Here is a 23,059-nt window from a genome sequence, read left to right as displayed (position 1 = left end):
GAGCTGAGGTCTTCTATCGTTTCAATCATGACCGGAGTTGTTACCGCCTTCATGATTGCAATGTCGAATACATAAGGTCTCGAACTGCCCGTCCGATGAACGAAGGTGGGCACCTCGGGGTCTATGACGACTAACCGGCGTGCTCGTGCACTTTCGTATAGGAACCTGCCATTTGCGCTTGTCAGATTGCTACTCCAAGACTCGTGCTTAGCGTTGAGGTCGCCCACGAGTATCATGGGCCCATCCCAATTTTCTAGCACGGCATCTATATCTGCGCCGGGTACCGCTGAGTTTGGTTTATTATAAGCCGAAACCAGCCGATACATCGTACCTAGAAGCTCCACATGTACACAAGTCTGCTCCATTACGTTTGTGTGGAGGTCGTTTGCGTTTGTATATGGCGTCTGTGGACTAAAATTGCAGTTCCGCCGCTGGCAGGTCGTCTGGGTCGTATTGGTCTATCCGTTCTATACGTGAAGTAATTCCGAATGGTCAGTTGTTTGTTCGCGTTCAGACAAGTCTCAGACAACAGTATCACGTCTATTAGTAGATCCTCGGCCAGACGGCATAGTTACCTACTATGTAGTCTTACCTACTACTGAATTGGCGTTCCACTGTAGCAGTTTGAGAGTTTGCCTAACCATACCTAGATAGTAGGTTCATAACCCACCGGGTTGGTCTACTGGTTAACGCGTCTTCCCAAATCAGCTGATTTGGAAGTAGAGAGTTACAGCGTTCAAGTCCTAGTAGAACCAGATATTTTTACATGGATTTGAATACTAGTTCGTGGATACCGGTGTTCTTTGGTGGTTGGGTTTCAATTAACCACACATCTCAGGAATGGTCGAACTGAGAATGTACAAGACTACATTTCATTTACACTCATACATATCATCCTTATTCATCCTCTGAAGAATTATCTAAACGGTAGTTACCGGAAGCTAAACAGGAAAAAGAAAGAAAGAAAGATAGTAGGTTCATGAGGCACTCTATGATGGACTGAATACAGTCCCTCAGAGATTTTGCTTAGAGCAGGCGGAGCAATATTGCTAGAATTTCCGGTAGGACATCCTTAATTGTCATTTGTGACAAGAAATCCGTACCGGAACTCTCTTTTGGGGGTGCGGTTATTTTTATTTTGCTGCTGTAGTGACCGGGGGTCGTTAAAGCCTTTTTGGTGGGGCGTGGGGCTTCTGCGACCTTGGTTGGTCTACCAGAGGTCGTGAGTTTGGCACCCGCTCTCTTTGATTTTGCCGATTGTTCGGCTGCCTTTTTTTCTTACAGAGCAGGCTTCGTCGTAGTCTTGTTCAGCTTTTTTGCCTCCACCCTTTTTGTAACTACTGCCGGTTTAGGTTTGGGTGGTTTGGGGGTTGGTGATTCCCCTTTTTTCACCGTCACCGTTGCCGCTAAACTACCTGCGGCTGGGAGCTCGGTTTTCCCCCTACGGCAACTCGTGCCCAGCTACGTCCGTCAGTAACGGCGGACCCTTTTGCTTGTTCAGCTGTTCCTTATAATAAGGACAGCCCCTGTAATTGGCCGGGTGCGGCCCCTTACAGTTTCACACGAGGCAGGCTCCTCGCGCGGTTTCAGACACGTCGTCGTGTCGTGGTCTCCACCACATTTCACGCAGAGCTGTGCCCTGCGGCAACAGTTTGACGAGTGGCCGAACTTTTGGCATTTGTGGTATTGGAGCGGACCCCCTCGAGACACAAATGCAGTCACCTTAATTCTACAGTAGAATAAGTTTTCCAGTTCATAGATGCCCCTGGGTGGTGGCGTTGGTTTTAAGATGACGATCCACGTGGGGGTCTCCCCTCCGTCCCTCGTCGTTAGGTTTTTAACTGAAACTGTCTCGTAACCGAACGAGGTCAGCTCCTCTTTTACCTCTTCCGGGGTGGCCTCATAAGGAATACCCCCCCATATCCACTTTGAGCTCCCTATCTTTTTGGAGCTGAAAGGAGTGAAAAGCGACTCCCTTGGAATGTGGAATACTCTGAACTTCCCTAAAGTCGCCTTGGCAGCTTAGCTGCAGCTTTACAGAAAGCCCGGTACTTTTGGCTACCAGGCACCCTCTTACAATGGCGGAGATTGCTCTCGCCAGCATTGGCCACTCCGTAGGGTAGTCCAACATGATAGGTGGGAGACCGGAGATTGCAAGCAATTTCTATTGCTAACCTCCATGGTGGCAGCTGCCGTTTCAGGGCTGCCCCTTGTAGTATTCGGCTCCTCAGAGGGTTGATCACCCGAGATTACCGACCTACGCTTTAAAAGTTTTCTTGCTCCCACACCATTATCCTTTCCTCCAACAGAAAACTCCGGGGAGGAAAACAGAACGGGGTTGGAGGAGGACATGTTTGGATTTGATGTGGTTTTGCATGGGGCAAGTCTGCTGGCTTCAATGAAATAACGGTGAAGCTCCTTATTCGCTTAGTAGGGATATGTGTAAGAACGATTTATGCATGTGTTGCCTTAGGGTGTTTCTTGATGAGAATTTTTGATTCAAAGAAAACTTAAGACTCATACACCTTTACAAAGGCATATGTGAAGCAATTATGTTGTATACTGTGCTTATATGGATGGGTAGGATGAAATTTAAAAGTTACCAGGTATGTTATTGAGAGCCCAACAGCTTTTGCTGTTAACAGTTATCTGTGGTTATCATGCAATAAAGATAGATGTTTTAGCATCTGAGAGGTTGCTAAGAAGTCTGGGGAGTTGACTTTGGAAAAAGTGAAAGAGATTGATCAACATGGTGAATTGTGGCAAGCTAGGTATGATGAGGCATCAGAAAGGGGGTTATACATATGGCCTCTTCCCTTACTTTAAAGTTTGCAGGGTGCCTCTTGAGTATATCCGAATAAATATGTAGCAATTTCTTTCAAGGCACAGTGCTTTTAAGGGACATATTGGCTCGATTTGGCTTGGTTGACTCAGGTCTCTGCCCTCATTTTATGAGTGTGAGATATTACCTAAAGCGAACTGAAGTAATGCATAAGCTCAATTATTAATCAGGTCTACATTAATTTATGAGAAAATTGGAATTACCAAGCTGAATGGGACATTGTGGCGGATTTTATGAACTATTTAGTCATGGACAGAGTTGCAGAAGGAGCTTGGTTTAGGTTCCCATTTGAGCTGTCCTTTTGGTTGATTAAGGTGTGTTCATTTATTGGTAGAATTTTAAGGTTTTCAGCACATAATGTAAGAAGTCATTCAGTCTTGTTTAAGACGACTATATTTTGGGTTATTCGTAAGTTTTTTTAGGTTAATAGTAGGTATTTGTTGTACACTGTTGGAAATGTCACATATGGCATTTGGTGGCATCCTGACTGAGGCAAGAACAGGACTGAGATGTCTTTTGCCTGAGGTTTTGAAGATGACCTCCTGTGAAGCCCATCAGGGCTAGGTACAGGGGGATTGGCGTCGTGACTGGAATTGTCACGTGGCAGATGTCTTCCCCTACAGGGCCAAGATTGGCAGTCTGAGCCTCTCTAAAACAAAAAAGCATAGGTCAGAGTTTTCCATCTGCAATTTCATCATATTCCACCATATGTGTGTTTTCTGAAATAATTTTGCAATAATTTGTTTTTTTTAAGAAACACTTTGACAATCTCCCAGCCAATCTAACAATCCCTTCATGATTATAACTTCTTTTAATTAATATATTCCAGAAAAATTTATACTCTTGATCATTTATCAATATCAAAGTTGGCATGTTTACATAGTGAATTATCACACATTTTATCTTCTTCAGTTCTTTTGTTCTAAATACATTTGTAATTCAAAACTAATTTATAAAAAATATTAGTGTAAAAATGTAGTAGTGCTATTTATTCTTTGTTTTACTGTGAAATATTAATAATAAATCTCATAAATACTATTACTTTTTTTCCAGTGACGAGCTCAGATTATTAGGATCAGACTTAGCCCACGTCAGAGACAATTTAGAGATGACTAAACATTTAGCAGCTGATGCCAAAGGTCATGTTGGAAATGTGCATACAGATGCTTTGGCATTATTTACAGATGTACATGCACTTACCATTCCTAATATTGATACAGCATCTATGAAGAATGATGCTCAGAATATTGCTGCTGAGGTATATTTTTTTAAATATTTCTTTAAACTCTAAACTGCATGATTTTTATTTATTTATTTATTTTTTTTTTCATTTGTAACAATAAGATTTTTACTGTATAAGGTCATACAATAAGTAAGATATTCTATTTAATATTCATTTAATGCATATTAAATATTCATGTAATCCAATTAAAATATATGATGGTAACTCATACAGGTATTTTCTTGGGGTTACTTAATTTCTCTTCTCCTTCAAAATAAATTGTAACAGATTGTGTCAGAACTAGATATATTAGAAACTTTAATATTGTTAGTTTTTAAGCACAATTAACAATTAAGTTGGTAATAAGAATTTTTTTGTATAAAAACATAATGTAACTATGAAATTATGTAAAAAAGAGGAAAGAAGAAATAATGAATAAATTAAAAAAATATTCAGCTTTAAAAAGTTAACTTACTGGAAGTACAGAAAAAGAGAAGTTAATTATCAACTGAAAAACTGTACTTATTTTATTTCAGCTTATTCTTATTTTAGAAAATATTTTATAATACAACCTATAAAATAATAATACTTATGTTTTTTACAAAACGTAATAAATTTCACACTATTTCATTTTGTTTAGGCTACCGATATAGAAAGAAGAGTAAATAAACTATTAGATAATTACCAAGGAGTATTAGATGATGTTGAGGAGCAGTTACAAGATGCACAACAAATTTTACAGAATGCAGTTCAACAGCAACAGATTACTGATGAACTACTTGCAGATACTGATGTTGCCAACTCTTTAGCTGAAGATGCTGTTAAATTGGGCAACAAAACGTTGCAAGAAGCACAACAAACATTAAAAACACTTCAAGGTATATTTCAGAGCTTTCATTTCTGATTATTATTGTGTAAACTTTTTTTTTGTTTTAAAATGGTACATAATAGAATAATTACTCTGTTATATTACACATGGTGTCCCAGTCTTTCTTAAAATCATAAACCATCTGAGATACAAGTGGAAATAATGGTACTAGTGGGAGTGGTTTATTTATACTGTTGTATTGATAGCACCCTTTCCACTATCAAACCCACTTTCCTCTCCACAATTAATGTTGAACAATTAGACTGACCTGTTCCTACATCTTTATCTTTTTCCTCTGATTTCTCAAGCAGTATATGTATCTGCATACAATAACTGGTAGGATTTCTTAATTTATTAAATATGCATATGCATAATTTTTTTTTCAGAATTTGATGATCAGGTCCAAGAAAGTAAAGCAAAAGCACTAGCTGCTCTTCAGACTGTTCCTGAAATTGAAAGATTGATAAAAGAAGCTCAGGAAAAAACAACAAATGCTCAAGAAGCATTGGCAGGTGCAGAAAGTAATGCAGAAAATGCAAGGAATGTTGCTCAAGATGCTCAGCAAAAATATGCAGAACAGGCTTCTAAGGTATCTTCAAATATTTTGAGTTATGGATTTAGTCACGATTTATATTTTTTTTTTTTTTCGTTTTTTAGTTTATAAATTTTTAGTTTATAAATTACAGTTTATTAAATGTAACTATTGCAATGATTATTATTTTTTTTATTTTCAATTTCAAGTAGCATCAATTGCTTTGGTCATTAGCTGCAAAAATTTGCTAACATTGTGCAGTGTACTGTATCCCACATTATTTAACTTTGCTAATATATGAGATTATTAAAATGGCTTTGGAAATTTGTTTATTCTTATTCTGACTTTACAGCTTTTCCTCCTGGACATTTATTACTCCCTAAGGGTATAAGGGATAAGTTTATTACCTTACCTGAAACCAGTGTTATTATTGTTAGCATAGTTAATTTTTTACCTTCTGATTTCTTCATAGTACTGTTTTTTTTATTTAAAAATTAAACCAAAAAACTGCAAATTTATAAAACTTAAATTAATCACCTTAAACTTAAAGAAATCAAGTATGCTGATTATTGGCAGAAAAAAGAAATGATTACGGTCAGTTTCACTCAAGTCATTTTTCAGATCAACTTTAACCTGATAATACATACTGTGAAAAACAATTTTTTTTTTCATCCAAGTGCAAATACGTAATCCAAAAGTACATAATTAAACAATTTTTATGAATAGTAAGTTGGTTTACATTTGATGTCTAGTTTAAAGACTTTGAACTCCACGTTTTTATTTAGTGTTTCTAAATTATCTAACTTTAATTATTTTTAAGGAAGCTGATGAAATTCGCAAAAGTGCTGAAGAAACAAAAGAAGAAGCTGGTAAATTAAGAGATGAAGCTGATAATTTAGCCGGGCGTGTAGCTGTGACGGCTTCCAAATTAAAAGGGCTTGAAGAACAAGCATCAACTGAAAGCACTGTCATAGATAAGGTATAGAGTTTGGTTGCAATAAATAATTTATATTGTATTTTTCATTTTTAAGTTAAAATTTCCCTTTATTCCATTCTTTTCCATTTTGAGCTTCTCTCAAAAAAATGTTCAGTTCCTCTAATAAATCTATCCTTTCTTAAGTCAGTTAACCCAAAACATCAGTCGTTCACCTCACTTTCATTTAGGGAAATAAAGATATTAATCCAGATCAAGAAATCAAACAATCTAACAATCTGTGAAGTAGCTGTCATCTTGGTTTCAAAGAAACTAACAAATCAAATGAAATGTACAAAGTTATATTGTCAGCATTTATGAAAAAATTGTCAGATTTTATCTGATGGAATCTCCATCAATTTTCCTTTCATAAATTGGATTGATTGATTCTATATAAATTTTCCTTTCATAAATCGGGTTTTTTTATGTTTCTCTGATAATATTTCTTGTTCACTGTCTTGACTTACAGGAAAAAAAATTCATGGTGAGCAATTCTCTCAAAATAAAAATAAAAAAAACCTGTCAGCATCAGTTTAACATTTGACAACACTAGTTGATCCTTTCTTCAGCAGCAGTGCTCCTTTTGACATCTACTGTCAAAATTTAACTTATGTTTAAAATTTAAAGCCTCATTTGAAAGTATTTTTATATCATATCAGACATATCCATGAAGGTACCTACAGGTTATTGAGACAAACTTTCTACAAACATTTAATTCAAATACAAATTAAAATTAAACCATGATTTAAATTTTTCTTATGCATGACTTGATACTTTTTCACATACTGTTAATTTTTTGGTGTTTTATTCACATGTATTTGCTATTTGCAAAGGATTTTTTAATTTTATCTGTCATAACTCTTTATGGTCAATAGTTAAGAATACTGTTTCACCATGGAGCTCCTCATGCAGAAATAACTGTCGAGAGGAGGTTATTATCTGCCATTTACGAAAAGGGCACATAGGTTTACTCATGGATATCTGATGACGCAACCCTTTGTTCTTGTTGTGACTGCCAACTAACAGAGTGCACTATATCCTTGTGGATTGTATCTGTTATGTGGCATTGTGTCGCAAATTTAATCTAGGGGCTAACATGCAAACTATTCTAGGGGATAATGAAATGTTATCTTATGTTTTACGTTATGTTATGTGAGTTTGTTATTCATGCCAATTGCCATAAACCAGATGGTTATTTTTTTACATTAATGTAGATATGTAATGTGATATATCTTTGTTTATTACAATAAATGTATTATGCCCAGGTGATGATAGTGCAGTAGCATTTTTTGCTCAAAAAAAAAAGAAAAAACCCATATGGACTTTTATTTGGAAAGAGACAATTTTAACACCAAAAAGATATTGCTTATGAACAACAGAATTGTAATGAAACAACACTAATTAAACAGTGTTGTGGTAGAACAATGAATATGCCTTTCAGGAAGTATTACCATACGTGGAAAAATATGTTAACTGCACTGATTGAAATTAACTAGAAATATTTATTCATAAGTAATTATTGTCATGTTTAATTATTGATTTTTGTAAAATAAATTATTTTTTTAGGCAAAAGAAAAAGTTGGTCAAGCAAAATCTACTGTAGCTGAAGGGACTAAAAAAATACAGAATGCACTGGAAGAAGTTAACAACATAATGAAGGATCTTGCTGACTTAGTTGATTTTGGTTTGTAAATGATTAAAATGATTTATGTCCTAAGTAATATTATTTTTTTAATTAAAATAAATTGATTTTTATAAGTCTTTTATTAATTCTTAAAGTCATTTCTAATTCATCTTAAACAATACATTGCTATATCTTCAGCACAGTGTTATTACTTTAAACCAAAGCTCATATTTCTAAATTGAGTATATAAAGTACTTTTACCAAAATAACAAACTAATCACAGATCTTAAAAAGTGCTTGAGAAAAAATGCATCGGTCTTCACCCTACCCTGCAAACCTCCCTGACAGTCCAATGAGATAATGATTCTATGTATGACATGTAAATGAGATGTAGTCTTGTACAGAATCAGGCAGTCACCTGAGACGTGTGGTTAATTGTTGAACTGCAACCACCATAGTACACGTGTATGCACTGTCTAGTATCAAAACCATATGAAAACAAATACCTTTTACTAGGATTCTAACTTTTACTAAGAAACAAATGGAAATTTACTTTATTAATTATACAAGTACTATTATCCTTTGCCTTTTATTAGGAAATTTACCACTTTCGGACAGCCAGTTTGAGTTGTAGTAATCTTAGTTAAAATAAAATGGTTTTTTAACATTAGAATTTTCATAAATATCAAAAATAAAAAAAAATGAATCATACAATTTTAATAGAGATTACAGGATTTAAGGTTGATAGTTAATGGTTGGTAGTTAGAATATTAAATGCAGACCAGATTTTGTTCCATTCCAAAATATTCTTCTTCTTCTTAAACAAAAATACTTGTAACTGGTTTTTGATGTAAAATTGTGTCTCTTCAACCATTGTATTCACTTTACATCTTCATTTAACATTCATTCCCTTGATGATTATCTGAATCAATTTTTTGAGATACTTTTTCTCTTGATAGCAATTTGATTTTTTTATATTACACTGTCATAGATGAATTTGTGAATCATTATTTTTATGTTTTGTAATTTGAGTTTTTTTTAACAAATTTCTTTTTCTATTTTATTGTGAATGATGAAATTCTAAATGTTAAAATGAAAAATATTTTTTTTAATCTCAAGTTTATGTTTCCATAATGCAATGTTTATATTTTGTTCATAAATTATTTATTATTGGTTTAATGTAAAATTTGTATATTAAATTAGTTAATTTTCACTTATTATTATAAAAAAATTGTTTTACAAGGTTTAAAAAACTCGAAAAATTTTTTTTTTCTGTTGATCCTGTTAGGTTTTTCTGTTATTTTTATTTTTATTTTTTTTCTGATATATTTTTTCAGATGAAGATGCGTTAAATCAGTTAGAGAGGAAATTGGAACAGGCTGAACATGAATTTAATTCTGCACAATTAGATGAAAAATTGGAAGACCTTAATAAAGCTAAAATAGCGCAGGTAAATACTGCTTATTGCTTGATTACAGAAGTAAAATTTACATAACCAACTTCAATGTTATCTAATATAAAAAAATGTCAGTTCTATCACAAAGTTATATTTGAAGAATTGAAATATAATGTATTTTAAAATTTGACCTATGATAACAGTTATCTTGTATGACTTATCTAATCTAATTGTTAAGAGTTGTTTGTTGCAGAAACAACTCTTATGTAAAAGAAAAATGTATTGAATTTAAATTATGTTTGTTCATTTAATTTATTGTGTGTTTATGAATTCCATAACATTTAATTGTGTTAAGATTTTTTTATCTGTGAAGAAGGTTATATTGACGGTGTGAGGTTGGATTTCTGATTTTTATACCACTTGGTTGGTAAATGTTGACAATGTTTATATGAAGAGCTTTCAAATTTTTGTATCTACATATCACAATAAATAAATAAATCTCCTTGAACTCATCAAACATACTTCAAAATACACAGAAAGCCAACAATGACGCACAGTCTTATTCAACAGTACTTCAAACTACCCAACTGTACAAAACTATCTATTTTTAAAGGTATAACTCACATGCTTCTCAACATACCCCCACATCATGTTTAAATCACATAGAACAACTCAGTACTATAGAATATGTATTCCTTTTTCTTATTTCCTTTTTTAAATTACAATTTAGTAGAAATATGCCATCCTTAATCAGAAATGTAAAAAATATTTCTAAAGTTATTCATGCTTTGAGAATGAAATTAAGATCTATTTTATGTGGGGTAATTCATAATGTATAAAACATCATGTACTTCCTGTGAGTGTTTAATAATATTAGTGCTACAAACAATTAGTTGGTATTAAAATGTGCAGTATCTTTGGGAGAAAACTTCACCTTCGCAACAAGTGTTGAAAATGTCCACCTCAAGATACAGCTGAACATATTGTTCCGTGTTCTTGACCAATCAATGGAGTGTGCTTTGTCAAAACTGTTGATTTTGCACGTAGTGTTCTGTTTCAGATCATCAACTGTTGAAGGGCATGTAGCAAATACTCTTACAACTCCAAAGGAAAAAAATTTGGTACTGCTAAAACAAGTGGCCACAAGTTCCTGGAGATGATGCAGTCAGTCATTAAGAAACTTTCAGTCAAATTCATGGACTTTTGTGACATTTGATAGTTGGGTCTGTTTGTTGAAAGTACCCTTAACATTGTGCAATTTCACCCAGTTGTTCAATAAGTTCCAAGCATTTAATAAATGGCACAACATTTTGTTACACAGCCCAAACACATGGTTCAGCCAATTGACATAACCAGAAAAGTGAAACCAGGCTACATCTGTGAACCAGGTAATGGATAGAATTACAGGATTTGGAAAAACGGTCACCTGGAGCCAAGGACAATATTGAATACTTTTAGCCTGATCAGGTTCCAACAATTCATGAATAGCTGCCATTATACACAGTCTTATTGTAGCTCTTTTCTCAGATATCAATTACAAGAGTTCACTTTCCTGAGATAGACCTCCTAATGATTTAACTGAATAACCGCATTAGTTTCTCCAGAATATCTACAGGAATCCCCAGCGGTTTACACAGACAATCTTTTCTGGTTTCACTCAGAATACACATTCCTCTATGTGTATTATTATATCTCAAATCACATTGATGACATTGTACTGAAAGAAACTCTAAATTTTATATGAATTGTACTGTATAATTAAAATGAATTCATTGTAATTCAATGAACAAAAGTAACATATTCTTTTAAATTTATATGATGTAAGATAGTTTCATGCATATACAGACAGGCTGAACTGCTTGGTGTTCCTCAGGATAACTTAACTTATACTTATTACCTGAAGGGTAACCCTCAATTAGAACTCAAAAAATGATCCATATGAAAATTTTATTTGCTTTAAATTCTTGTTTCACCGAATCGTTTATTAAGATGCATTCACAGGACACAAATTACAAAAAAAAACTTCCCACAATTTTTTGTTTGAAATGTCAAAACAAAATTTTATTATTATATTAGCATTATATTATTATTATTTTATTAGCATCAATTATATTTTTAAATGCATTCCTATGCAAGTAAATAAAAAAGACCATAAGGGCATTGTGTTTGTTTATTATAAATAGCTATAGCAAATTTATCTTATCAACTATGTATATAATCTTGCAATTGCATAAACCACAAAACTGTGTTTTCCCATTTTTTACTACATTTTAATATACCTGAAACATAACTCCAGTTAAACAAGAAGTTTATTATTAGTTTATGAAATTAATAGAGTGGGGTAATATCTGAGGAACAATTACGAATATGATTCCATATGCCAAGGGTTTTCTATAGACTTTTAACCACAAAAAGGTTTTAAAAGTTTTTAATTTGTGAAAATGAAACAGTTTATGAAATAAAACAACCTCATTATGCCTCTTGTATCCTGAATTAATAAAACTGAAGAGGATGTAATAAGCCTTTTAAATACCCAGCTAAGGATTAAAAAATTGATGGTGCTTAACTCGATGAGAACCCTTTTGAAAAAATTAAGGATATGAAAAACATAATGGTAAAGTATTCAACATTTATTTTCTGAAGTTCAGTAATTAATTGTCAGAGAACTGAGGTAGCTAGAGCACAAAAGTGCATGGATTAATTCAAAGTGTTTTACCATTAAAAATAATGATGAAGAGTTGATTAAAATCCAGCACTTAATTCTTAGATCTATTTTATTTAGATCCATTTTTAACACCTATGCCAAAGTATAAATGAGCTTCATGTAGGAGAAGGGGAATCTTACATAAAACATCTGGCAGCTCGTCCTACCATACATGCAGGATTCCTAATGATATACCACCCTCTCATCTGCACACCCCTGGAACTACCGTTTGGCATTACTTCAGAGGGATGCAGGTAACCAGTGACCCTTTCATTCATCCACACACAGCTCCAATCCATTGGATTGTTGAGGTTAACGTACCTCAAACATCCCTATTCCAAACAAATATAATTGCACCATCTCCAATCCAGTTAAACATACCTTAATTCCCAGCCCAGAAACCAACATCTTTTCACAGACAGTTCTTTGTATGGACCCCAATTCTTACCTTATTGCCAGATGATGTGGGATGGTGTAAGATGCCTACCAGCTACTTGTGTTCTTAATGTTTCTCTTACCTTGTGGAACCTAGGGCACATGAAGAAAACATGAAACATCTTCCAAGTCCAGACACCTAGGACACACAAAGAAAACATGAAGCACATCCTCTTCAAAGTCCAGACACTTAGGGCACAGCGGGAAATAGTAAAAACTTTACTTATACAAATGGGCTCTAAATTCCTCATGCCCTGTTAAAAAATGGATGAAGGTATAATCTACTGAGCCACTGATCCAAGACCAGTTCAATTTTGTACCAGTCCTGGGCAAACACCATTGTAGAGTCACAATGCTGCTGCCATACCTTGACACTTGTCCGCCTCCAGCCCTCTCTACCATGAGGCACCATCACTAAGGCTCTTCACCGCTCAGATCAGACCATAAGTTGATCAGCTATCAGGACAATCAGAAGGAGCCCTGCCAAAACTAAGGCTGCTGCCCCCAATACTGTCCTATCTGATAAACTGCATGAATGGCACACTTCCAGAGGACTGGATGCCATCCTAGTTGTCATTATTTTAATGGACAACTAAGATGGCAGCAGTCATCGTAGTTGCCCACTAGAAGTGTTGCTAAAGTTGGCAACTTCTTAAAGTCAGTTGACACCAGGGCTCCATACAGCTACATGCACTAAATAACACCCACCGGTAACCATCTTTCTTCTTTCCACCCTAGGGCCACTGATATTTGGCATTAACCTAGCCAGTAAGGTGCACAAGACAAATGCCCCTTCAGATACTGTCTCGACAGGAGGCCTGAAGCTCAAATGAATATCTAGCCAACACCAAGATTCTTAATTGCAGGCTTGAACATTATTTGTTGCCCGCCCACTCTTTTTAAGATTCCCTCCTCTTTTTTCCTGAGACAAAGAGAAGCTCTGTTTTCTCTGGAGCGAGGTGCAACCAGGTCTCAATCATCCAATCTTTCACTAACCTGTAGGCTTCTTGCAGGTTCTGCACAATATGTTCAGATTATCGCTCATAACAAGGAGCAAAATATCATCAGTGAATCCCAAAATCTGTCTCCACTGGAAATACCAACCTGAGGACACCATTATACATGATGTTCCACAGGAAGGGATGTAGGACCAAGCCTGTGGGAGTCCTATAGTAACCTGTCTGGTTGACACTCCCTCGACAATGATGTATTCCAAAACCCTATTTAATATGCCCAAACACTCGTTAACAGGTAAGGAGGAACATCATATCCTTGGAAACTTCTCCATATAACATTCCAGTCAGCAATATTAAATGCGTTTCTGACATCTAGAGTGGCACAGATTAGCTCTCTTACCACATCGAACTCTAGAGACACCCTCTTGCCACCCTCACTACAAGTCAGACAGCATCTACAGCTGAGCGCCCCATCCTAAATCCAAATTTATTGTCAGAAAAGCCGCCCGCATCTTTGATCACCTCACGCAATCTTCCCAGGATAAGTTTTTCAAATAACTTACCTATTCCATTCAAAAGGCAGCTTGGGCTATAAGGACCTAAGCTGCCACACTCCCTTCCAGGTTTTGCAGTCAAGATAAATTTCTGCCTCTTCAACCTGGGAGGAAGCATGAGACAAGCATTATACATGTCCAAAAACTTTTCCAGAGTTATTTTTACTAGCCCCTTCACCATCATATTTGGACACCGTCAGATTCTGGAGCCTTAAAACTAGAAAGAGTCCTTGCAATTCTCTGACCATGTCCTCTGGGCACTCAAATACATGATCAGTGACAAGTATACCTTCATCGCCTGTCATCTAGGAAGAGCTTGTCAACCCATGGGTGGCCAAAGCGGCCTCAGTCGGCAGACTTGCATAGGGCTTGCATAGTTGCTTAAATACTATGTGATAAGGATGGCCCAAAGTTCATCTTCAACCTCCTTCAATAATTCCCTCAATCTCCTTTTACTATGTTGAATATTCGTGCTGTTTTGGTTTGCTTGGCATTTCTGCCGCCGCCACCACCACCCCCATTCGGTCGCCCTAAAGCATAAGACCGAATGTTTGTACCACAAACGGCTACTAAGCCTCAAAACAGTTTAGCGACCAGTGTCCTAACTAGCTCCTAGAGCTAACCTAAAAACATAAATAAGCATGGTATCATACACCACTCGCTTCCATGTCCCACCGCCCACTTGTCATATATCACTAAAATGGGTAGGCGCATCCCATCAACTACTAAAGCATATATGACTATCAATAATTAAATTTATCTCGTCAAAGACAGCTGCCATGCCTAGGCCGCTGAATGACACCAGGTACCTGACCACCATTAAAGTGCTTGGAACCTTAATCTGGCTGGTAGCCAGCCATCTTTCTCGGTTAGCTTCCTACAGCGGTGCGGTAGGAGTCTTTTCCCTTATCCAATTACTGATGTCGGTTGAACTAAGCAACCGCATCAAAGAACTCCCACATGGTCCGACAGTGCGGCTATCACCGCTTGTGAGTGGCCAATTTTCCCCTGATCTCTAAGTTCCAGGGTGGCCTGAATTCTGCCTCCTTCCCCACAAGAGTTGAGCAGTCGAACATCATGTGTTCGTTCGACTGGACCTCCCCGCAGACGCACAGCTCACAAATATTGGTTTAAATTTACATGGTTGGAGAGCACTCGGGCTCCCGTTGCCCTTAAAACGAAGGAGAGACATACCATTCCCCTAAATCCTGTATAAACCTATACAAGGATCTTCCGTTAGTCGTGGCGTGCCATTCTGCTGCCATGCATTCATCGCGAGGCTGTAAACCCTCCTCCGCAGGCGGGAGATGGGCAACTATTCGAAATTTAGAACCGGTGCATTGAGATCACCGTTCCGCACCAGTACAAGCCCGGTTCAAAACCGCATCCCAAATACCTCGGCCTCCCTGCCTCTTCGCAATTTCCATATGGCCGCCCGAACTTTCACCACTAAATTGATTGGGAGAGCCTTTCCCAATACAGAGGTAGCCTCGTAGGAGGTTACCTGTACATACAATTAAGGCTCTGCGTTGGGCACTCCTTAAATTTCATATAAGTACTCGATTTCTTTCCAACCTATGTGCCCAAACGGACACCGCATAAGAGGTCATACTTTCGAAGACACCTCGGTACAAATAACGGCCCGATAGCCCGTAATCCTTTCGAGCAATCCTCTTAAGCATGTGCATCACAGAGACGACGTCCGTCGCTACTTGCCTAATGTGGTTGCGAAACAACAACTTTTCATCAAACAAAACACCTAGGTACTATGAACTCGAACTCGGCTTATTACACAGACTTTATATTTAATACGTGTTTCGACTGTATGATAATTTGTCTGCACTCTTGAGAAGCACAAAATTCATCTTGGGCACAGAAATCTTTAAATTTTGAATGTCCATCCAGTCCTCTGCGGTTGACAAAGCCGCCAGCGCTCGATCTTCTAGTTGCGGTCGTGAGTTACCACGAACTAATAGGAGACAGTCATCGGCGAAAGCCTGGGCCGTAATCCCTTCCGGGAATGTTGTCCCAAAAATCCGTCGAATACCAGGTTCCACAGCAAAGGACCGAGAACGGAGCCCCGCGGGCTTCCCCTGGTGACGGACTTTTCCACAACTAGGTGCGCATCCTTAAATGAGTCCTGCGATTAGACAAGTAGTCACGTGCTATGGCCTGCAGGGCTACAGGAACATTGCGGCGTTCCAACTCATAGAGGACAGAACTCCAACACAAGGAAGGAAATGCTGCCTTTATGTAAATAAATAATTGACAAAACATATTTACAGTCGGCGTCTTCCACCTCTGCAAAAGCATTTAAGATGCAATCCTCGGTGCCAACCCCTTTCATGAAGCCATACTGGCATCTATTTAGAAATGAGTGCATATCGATGCTTTCCCAAAGCCGTTCCACAACCAGCTTTTCAAGCAACTTTCCAATTACCAACAAGAGGCTTATGGGTCGATAACTGCTGACTTCACTCAGATCCTTTCCTGATTTTAAGAGCATCCTCACCAAAGCCACCTTCCAACAAGTCGGAAAGCAACCCCAGCTTAGGTCTCGATAACAGCCTATCAAGCGGCTCTCTTATGACAAGCAGCAGATGATAGAAAATATCTGGGTCAAGTTGGTCAATCTCCGGTGCCTTTCTCAGTGCCATTCGAAAAACCACTCTGTCTATATCTATGGGTTCCACAGCCCGTACACCAGGGAATGGTATCTTACCTGCCCTAACGCTGACTTCTGCTTCACCCTCTGGAGCATCTGGAAACAGAGTAACCACGAACGCCTGGTAAGTCGCCACAGATGTTAGTGTGTTCACATCCACTAAACCCGCATCGAACAGTGGACAGCACGTGCAATGGCTTTGGCCTGTAACATGACTTCACGAGCTGCCAGAAGTTGCGTTGCAACTCGTGCATGGAGTCTTGCCAAAGACTCCAGACTAGGCTGCGCTGTCTTGTATATGACCACCTTTGCTAGTCTCACAAGCCTATTACACCTAGCCCTTGAAACAGTGAGCTCATTACTCCACCAATATACTGGCGCAGGCCCGTATCATGGAACCTGCCTGGGCACAGCTGTGTCACAGGCATTGCTGGCACTACATAGGTTCATCCACTAATACATCACTCTAGGCTGAGCTCTCCACCAATATTTTCTTATCCAGTTCTTGACAGACCAGTTTTAAATAATCACATTTCTATTGGTTGCCAGCACTACAGGGAAAAGAGACCCTGGGCATGTATCTTTCTCGTACCTGCCAATTGAACCCTTGTCAGAACACAGCTATACTGGAGAACATTTTGTTGACAATGGACGACCCACTGCCCTCACAAATGCGTTGATTTAGTAGCACCAGACCTAAGGATCCCATCACCTCCAGTACTATCCTGCCCCTTTCATTGGCAAGTCCTGATCCTCCACTGCCCATACATTAAGACTCCCTATTATTGCAATGGGGTGCCAATTCACAACAGCATCTCTAGCCAATATTATCATCATCATCCCGGTCTTGAAATTTAGTGTTGGGAGAAAAGTAGCAAAGATACACATACATATAACCTGGGAACCTTGCAGAGCACAAAGCCCCAATCGATATGCACCTCATTAAAATGGCTATCTCCTCAAGACTAAAAATGCTCTAAGGTAAATGGCATGCTCTGAAAGTTCTAATACCCATTGGGGAGCCAATCGTCTATGCATGTTACACTTCTACCAAGCTCTGGTCCTTTACCGCTTGAACTAAGTCTGCGTAGCTTATTCACCAACACAGCCCACACACCAAAGATGCTCAATGCAGTCCATCATTCATTTATCAATTTTGCCACAGTTGCTTTTCCCTCAAGCCCCGCGGAAAGTCTGCTGGTGGACAATGGAGAGCCATTTGTTTGTAATGGATGGAAGCAAATGATGTGCTCCTATCACTCGCATTAGTGCAGCCAACTCACCCAACCTTTGATGTGGTATTCTTGAATCAGCATGTTGATCAATACCAAGAACAGCCAAAATCTACTGCTAGGCATCAGAGCACAATGCCTTTACTCAGCCTTAAGTATAAAACTGCCACCAGTCCTTAGTGCTACTCCATGTTAGTACCCTCCTTGACAGCCCTCTCATGTTAGTTACTGTTTTAGCTATTTGTGCCATTTGCTGTAAAGGAGATGGTAATTTTATTATCTTATCAGATATATAGTGTGATATATCTTTGTATTTTTATTTTGATCTTAGCATATGTAGTATTGATACAGGTTTTTTAATTTTAAGAATTGTTATGCTACAGGTTTTTTCATTTTAAGATGTTTTTTAATTGTTTCAACTTTCACTCGCGAAGCCTTGAGTGCTCTTGCTGCATTTTAAGAAATATCCTCCATGATGAAGGCTACCACGAGCCTATCATCATTCAGCCTCTTTGAAACCAAGTTGCCTTGTCCTATTCAATAGCATTCACAGTTCAATCAATAATCTCATCTGAGCCTGATTGTGGTCATCTTCTTTTCAATTATAACAAGATCACTGCCATGAACTTTATTACTTAGCACCGTCTTGAGGGATCCTACTACAATGGAGACAACCTCTTCAGGACGATGCACGGCAGTGTAGTCCTTACCTTTACCATTCACAACTACTGTCCCAATTGGATAAGGAGACGATCTAGTCAGGTCATCTCCTTGTGTTCGCTCTACACCCTAGATATTTCGAAAGCTGCTGGACGGAATAACCCATTAATTTAGATCCTAACATCCAGTTAATAATTGTAATTATAATTATTGTAATAAACAACTAACATCACATACAAATATTTCTTTAATGCTTTGTTTTTATTTCAGTCTCAGCTTGTTAGAAGTTATGAAGATGAAATATTAAAACTACGTGCAGAAGTACGCAATATTGAAGAGATTCACAATTCACTTCCAAATGATTGTTTTAAAAGAACTAGACTTGAGCCATAAACATTATAGTCCATGTAGGCAAACAAATATACTTTTAATTGATTTATTCCTTAAATAGTCAACTTCAGTCATCAGTTTAATTATAGATTATGTAATATAATAATGTGTTTGTTAAAACATAACAAATGTTCAATTGAAAAGACTGTTACAAATTAATAATTATATATTTTGAGGTAAATTTAAGATGTAATATTTATATTTTGCATTATTTGTAGCAAAAAATATGTATATTTTATGTAATAAATTTCATGTATGTGTTATCTGTTACCAGCAAAGTCCAGTAAAGTCACGATTTTAGAATTTTTTAGAAAATCTGTAGTTTACCTTTGTGCCATTTTGGCTTACTACTAGGAACTATTAATTAATTCATTTAATGTGTTACCTGAGTTGTAACAAATATGTCATTCATGAATGTCAGCAAGTGTTGATTATCGATGCAAGATTACTTTCTTACATACATAATTAAGACTCGAGCAGTGCATCTTTTAAAAATAATTTTAACTATAAAATGTTGATTAAATTTGTTTATTACTTATAAATATATCTAGTTAGGTATATCCATCTCAATAAATCTAATAAGAAACTGATTCATCCCGTAATTCTATCCTATATTCAGTTAATAGTATTTAAATTAATTTTTTAGAGATAAATTCAGTTACTGAAACTATAGAAACAAAATTTAGAAATAATATCAAATTCTTATAAATAATCAAAAAGATTCATAGGAATGACAAGTTCTTCAACTAAATTATAATTAAAACTATGACAATAATATAACAAGTATTACAATATAATAATCATACTCTTCTATAAAAACCAAAAAGTCTAAACAAATAAATTTGAATATAGAATCAAATTTATCCATTATTCAAAATTTAGAATCGGTAATATCATTTAGAAAGATCGGTAACACATGAAATCAATTAGCTATTCTTTCATTTTGACTTACAACTAGGAAATAATTTACAAATTTCAGAGACAATTTTTGTGGTTATTTTACTGGCTTTCCAAACAACATAATTATTTATTGTGGTAGAAACTTTACCCTTTAGCTTCTGGTAATTGATTTCTAAATATTTTAATTTTTTATTATCAAAGTACTTCATCCATAGAGCCAAATGCACATATTATTTTATATTGCTAAAATACATATCTTACATACTTATCTTACACTTAGTTGGTAAACTGAAGAAGTTTAAAAGAGTGTAATTATTCACTATTACAAAGTTTTTAAATGTTGACTGCTACAAATATGCAACTGTAATTTTGTAGTCATTTTGAACTGCCAGCTGGAATCGTTGAATATAGCATCTTCTGAGTAATTTAATGTTGATATCTTCAAATATATACTATTATGGTATATTTCAGTATAATTTTAAACCATTATTTATTTTTACTTATGTTGTAGATTGATTGTAGATATTGTGAATGATACCAAATTCATATTTAATAACATATCACTATTAATTTCATTGTGTATTTAGTTTTTTTTAAGTTACAAAACTATCTTCTTTTTTAGAGACAAAAATACCATTTCAATATGTATGATCTTAATTTGTGTTAATAATGGTAATAATTTATTGTTTTACATTATATTTATATTGTTATTTTTTATTTATTTATTAATTACTGTTTGTTTTATATGTAGTAATAATTTGCCTTATTATTTAACGTACTGTTCTGAATAACGTGTACTTGTTTAAGAAAAACTAGTAGAAATTGCCATTTAATAGTGATGTTAAATGGTCATCAAGTAGCAGTGAACAAAAGACAAACTTTATACAAGTTAATATTGAACTAATAACACACTGATTTGTTTAGGTTTTCCATTTGTTAAGGAAAATATAAATATATTTGAAATTATTCTGTTAAAAAAAGTATAAATTCTTTATGAGTTAATGAATAATTATAATTTTATATGAATTAACTTAAGTCTTGTTATTTTAAATATGTATAAAAATATTATCATTAAGTGTCATGTGCTAGCTTTTAATTTATATATGTAAGGTATTAGTTGTAAGTTAATATTATTTTTATGATATGTGCCAAAACATTTAATGAATAGTTTAAGGAAAAGTTTATTGTTTAATGGAATAATTTTTTATTATATTAATAAAAAAAGAATAAAAAATAAAAAAAAGATTACTTAAATATTGTAAAATGAAATGTATAGATTGTTATATCTTCTTTGAATTTAATGTAGTTGAATATATTTCAAACCTATCGAAAATATTTTAACCACACCCATTGAGGTGTGGTTAAAAAATACTGAAAAAATAAAAATATTTCTTAAAAATATAGTATTTTCTATGGGATAATACATCATTCCACATCTCCTTTGATAAAGTTTGAATTATCAGAAGATGCCTAACATCTCGGATAGCATGAATAGTTATGAATATACTACTATTTAACTAAACAGATATAAGAAATTTAATCAGAATTATTAGTTCAGTAGTTACTAGTATAAAGTTTAAATTTTGTTAATGGTACTTTGTAATTGTTTAACAATGGTCACCACCATTAAATAATGGTGAATCTAGTGTTTTAAATTATTAATAAGGCGCAGCACATCAAAATAGAGGTGCTGGAATGCTGTTTGTCATATTAAATCAGAATTGAAGCATTGTTCCTCTTTAATATTAAGTTGCTGTCCGAAATTTATATTATTGAAAATTAAATTTTGCCTTTAATTTCTGGCTTAATTCATTAAGGTAAAAATTTTCAACAGTTTTAACTGGCAGCAGTTCTAAAAAAAATTATCTTAAAACAGCCCAAAAGTTGATTTTGTTCTCTACTATAATGCTACCCTCAGCTGTCACTCAAAGCTTAAATGTAGCAGTAACACAAAATATATTCTATATCTAGTTCCTTTTTGATCGAGAATGCAAAACCATAATTGATGAATTAATCAGATAAAAGCACAAATAAAATTTGTGTACTTTCACTTTAAGCTAAATATCATATCATCATTCAGCTCTGCAATATGACCTTTGGTATAGACAGTACAATCAAAAAATAATGTGCCTCAATTCAAATTTTTCTATAGTTTTTCATAGTTTTTCTATAGTCTTAGCAGTCTTGTGTTATTTGTTGTCTAACTTATTTTAATTCTCAAGTTTAGGAAGGAGTTTCAAATCTTGTAGAATTTTGCTGTTAATTCATCATTGCTTTTTTTTAGAAATTATAAATTAACAGATTAATCAAAAGAGTAAAAAACATTTCATTATGCAAAATTGTAGAGAAATGTAAGGAAAAAGTAGAGAAATACAAGGAAAAAATTGATAAGTAACTTAAAATGGGCATACAGGAGTTTTCAAGTTGATTACTGTTAAAAATATATCTTGCTGAACTGCACCATGTTGGTCTGACCTAAATGATCTAACCAACAAGTGCTGAGGTTTACCAAACCCTCTAAGTTCTTTATCAATAAATTATTAAAAATTTATTTACAAGAATCCTTGTAAGTATAATATTATTTAATACTTGTATTCATTACCTGATTTTACTTTTTAAGCTTTAAAATCATATTTTCACTTTTTGGGGAAAAATAGCAAATTATTATGTTTTGTAAAGAACTATCATTTTGGAATATTTTTTATATCTTCTTTGTTATAATTAAGTATCTTGAATAATATAAATAAATTCAGTAAGTAATTTTTTTAAATAAATTTGATAATTAATTCATCTATTATACTTTGATGTAATGTAAATTCAGTACCACAACTTGTTTTGTATACCAAAGATTTCTTCTGTGGATTAATACATTATATGTATAGTGATAAATATTAGTTAATATTAGTTGTATTTTATATTATTTTAGTCACATTCTCCTTTTCCAATTTGTATGATGAATTTTGCGATAGGTATATTTTATAAGAGTGTGAATGCGTGTTTTCTGTTAGGTTAAGAAATGTTTTTAAAATAAACATAATACAAATAAACCACCGTATATTTGTCGTTATTTTATTATTATGTAAGAAATTTAAAATATACTTTTGTA

At 34.9% G+C, this 23,059-nt stretch overlaps 1 protein-coding gene across 2 annotated transcripts in view; it reads left to right on the top strand.

Annotated features, from left to right (window-relative positions):
• The window catches only part of LanB2 (laminin subunit gamma-1), a 771,247-nt gene extending 748,188 nt beyond the window's left edge, over positions 1–23,059 (top strand). For both annotated transcript variants that reach the window (XM_075373886.1, XM_075373887.1), the window contains 7 exons: positions 3,896–4,100; positions 4,705–4,942; positions 5,319–5,521; positions 6,285–6,443; positions 8,004–8,121; positions 9,399–9,511; positions 18,934–23,059. In XM_075373886.1, coding sequence (XP_075230001.1) covers positions 3,896–4,100; positions 4,705–4,942; positions 5,319–5,521; positions 6,285–6,443; positions 8,004–8,121; positions 9,399–9,511; positions 18,934–19,056 — 1,159 coding nt within the window. In that variant the 3' untranslated portion in view covers positions 19,057–23,059. The remainder of the gene's footprint in view (positions 1–3,895; positions 4,101–4,704; positions 4,943–5,318; positions 5,522–6,284; positions 6,444–8,003; positions 8,122–9,398; positions 9,512–18,933) is intronic.

Source organism: Lycorma delicatula, chromosome 8, assembly GCF_047948215.1.
Source record: "Lycorma delicatula isolate Av1 chromosome 8, ASM4794821v1, whole genome shotgun sequence".
Lineage (NCBI taxonomy): Eukaryota > Metazoa > Arthropoda > Insecta > Hemiptera > Fulgoridae > Lycorma > Lycorma delicatula.
The sequence above is the reverse complement of the archived record's forward strand: the minus strand, read 5'-3'. Positions and strand labels throughout refer to the sequence as shown.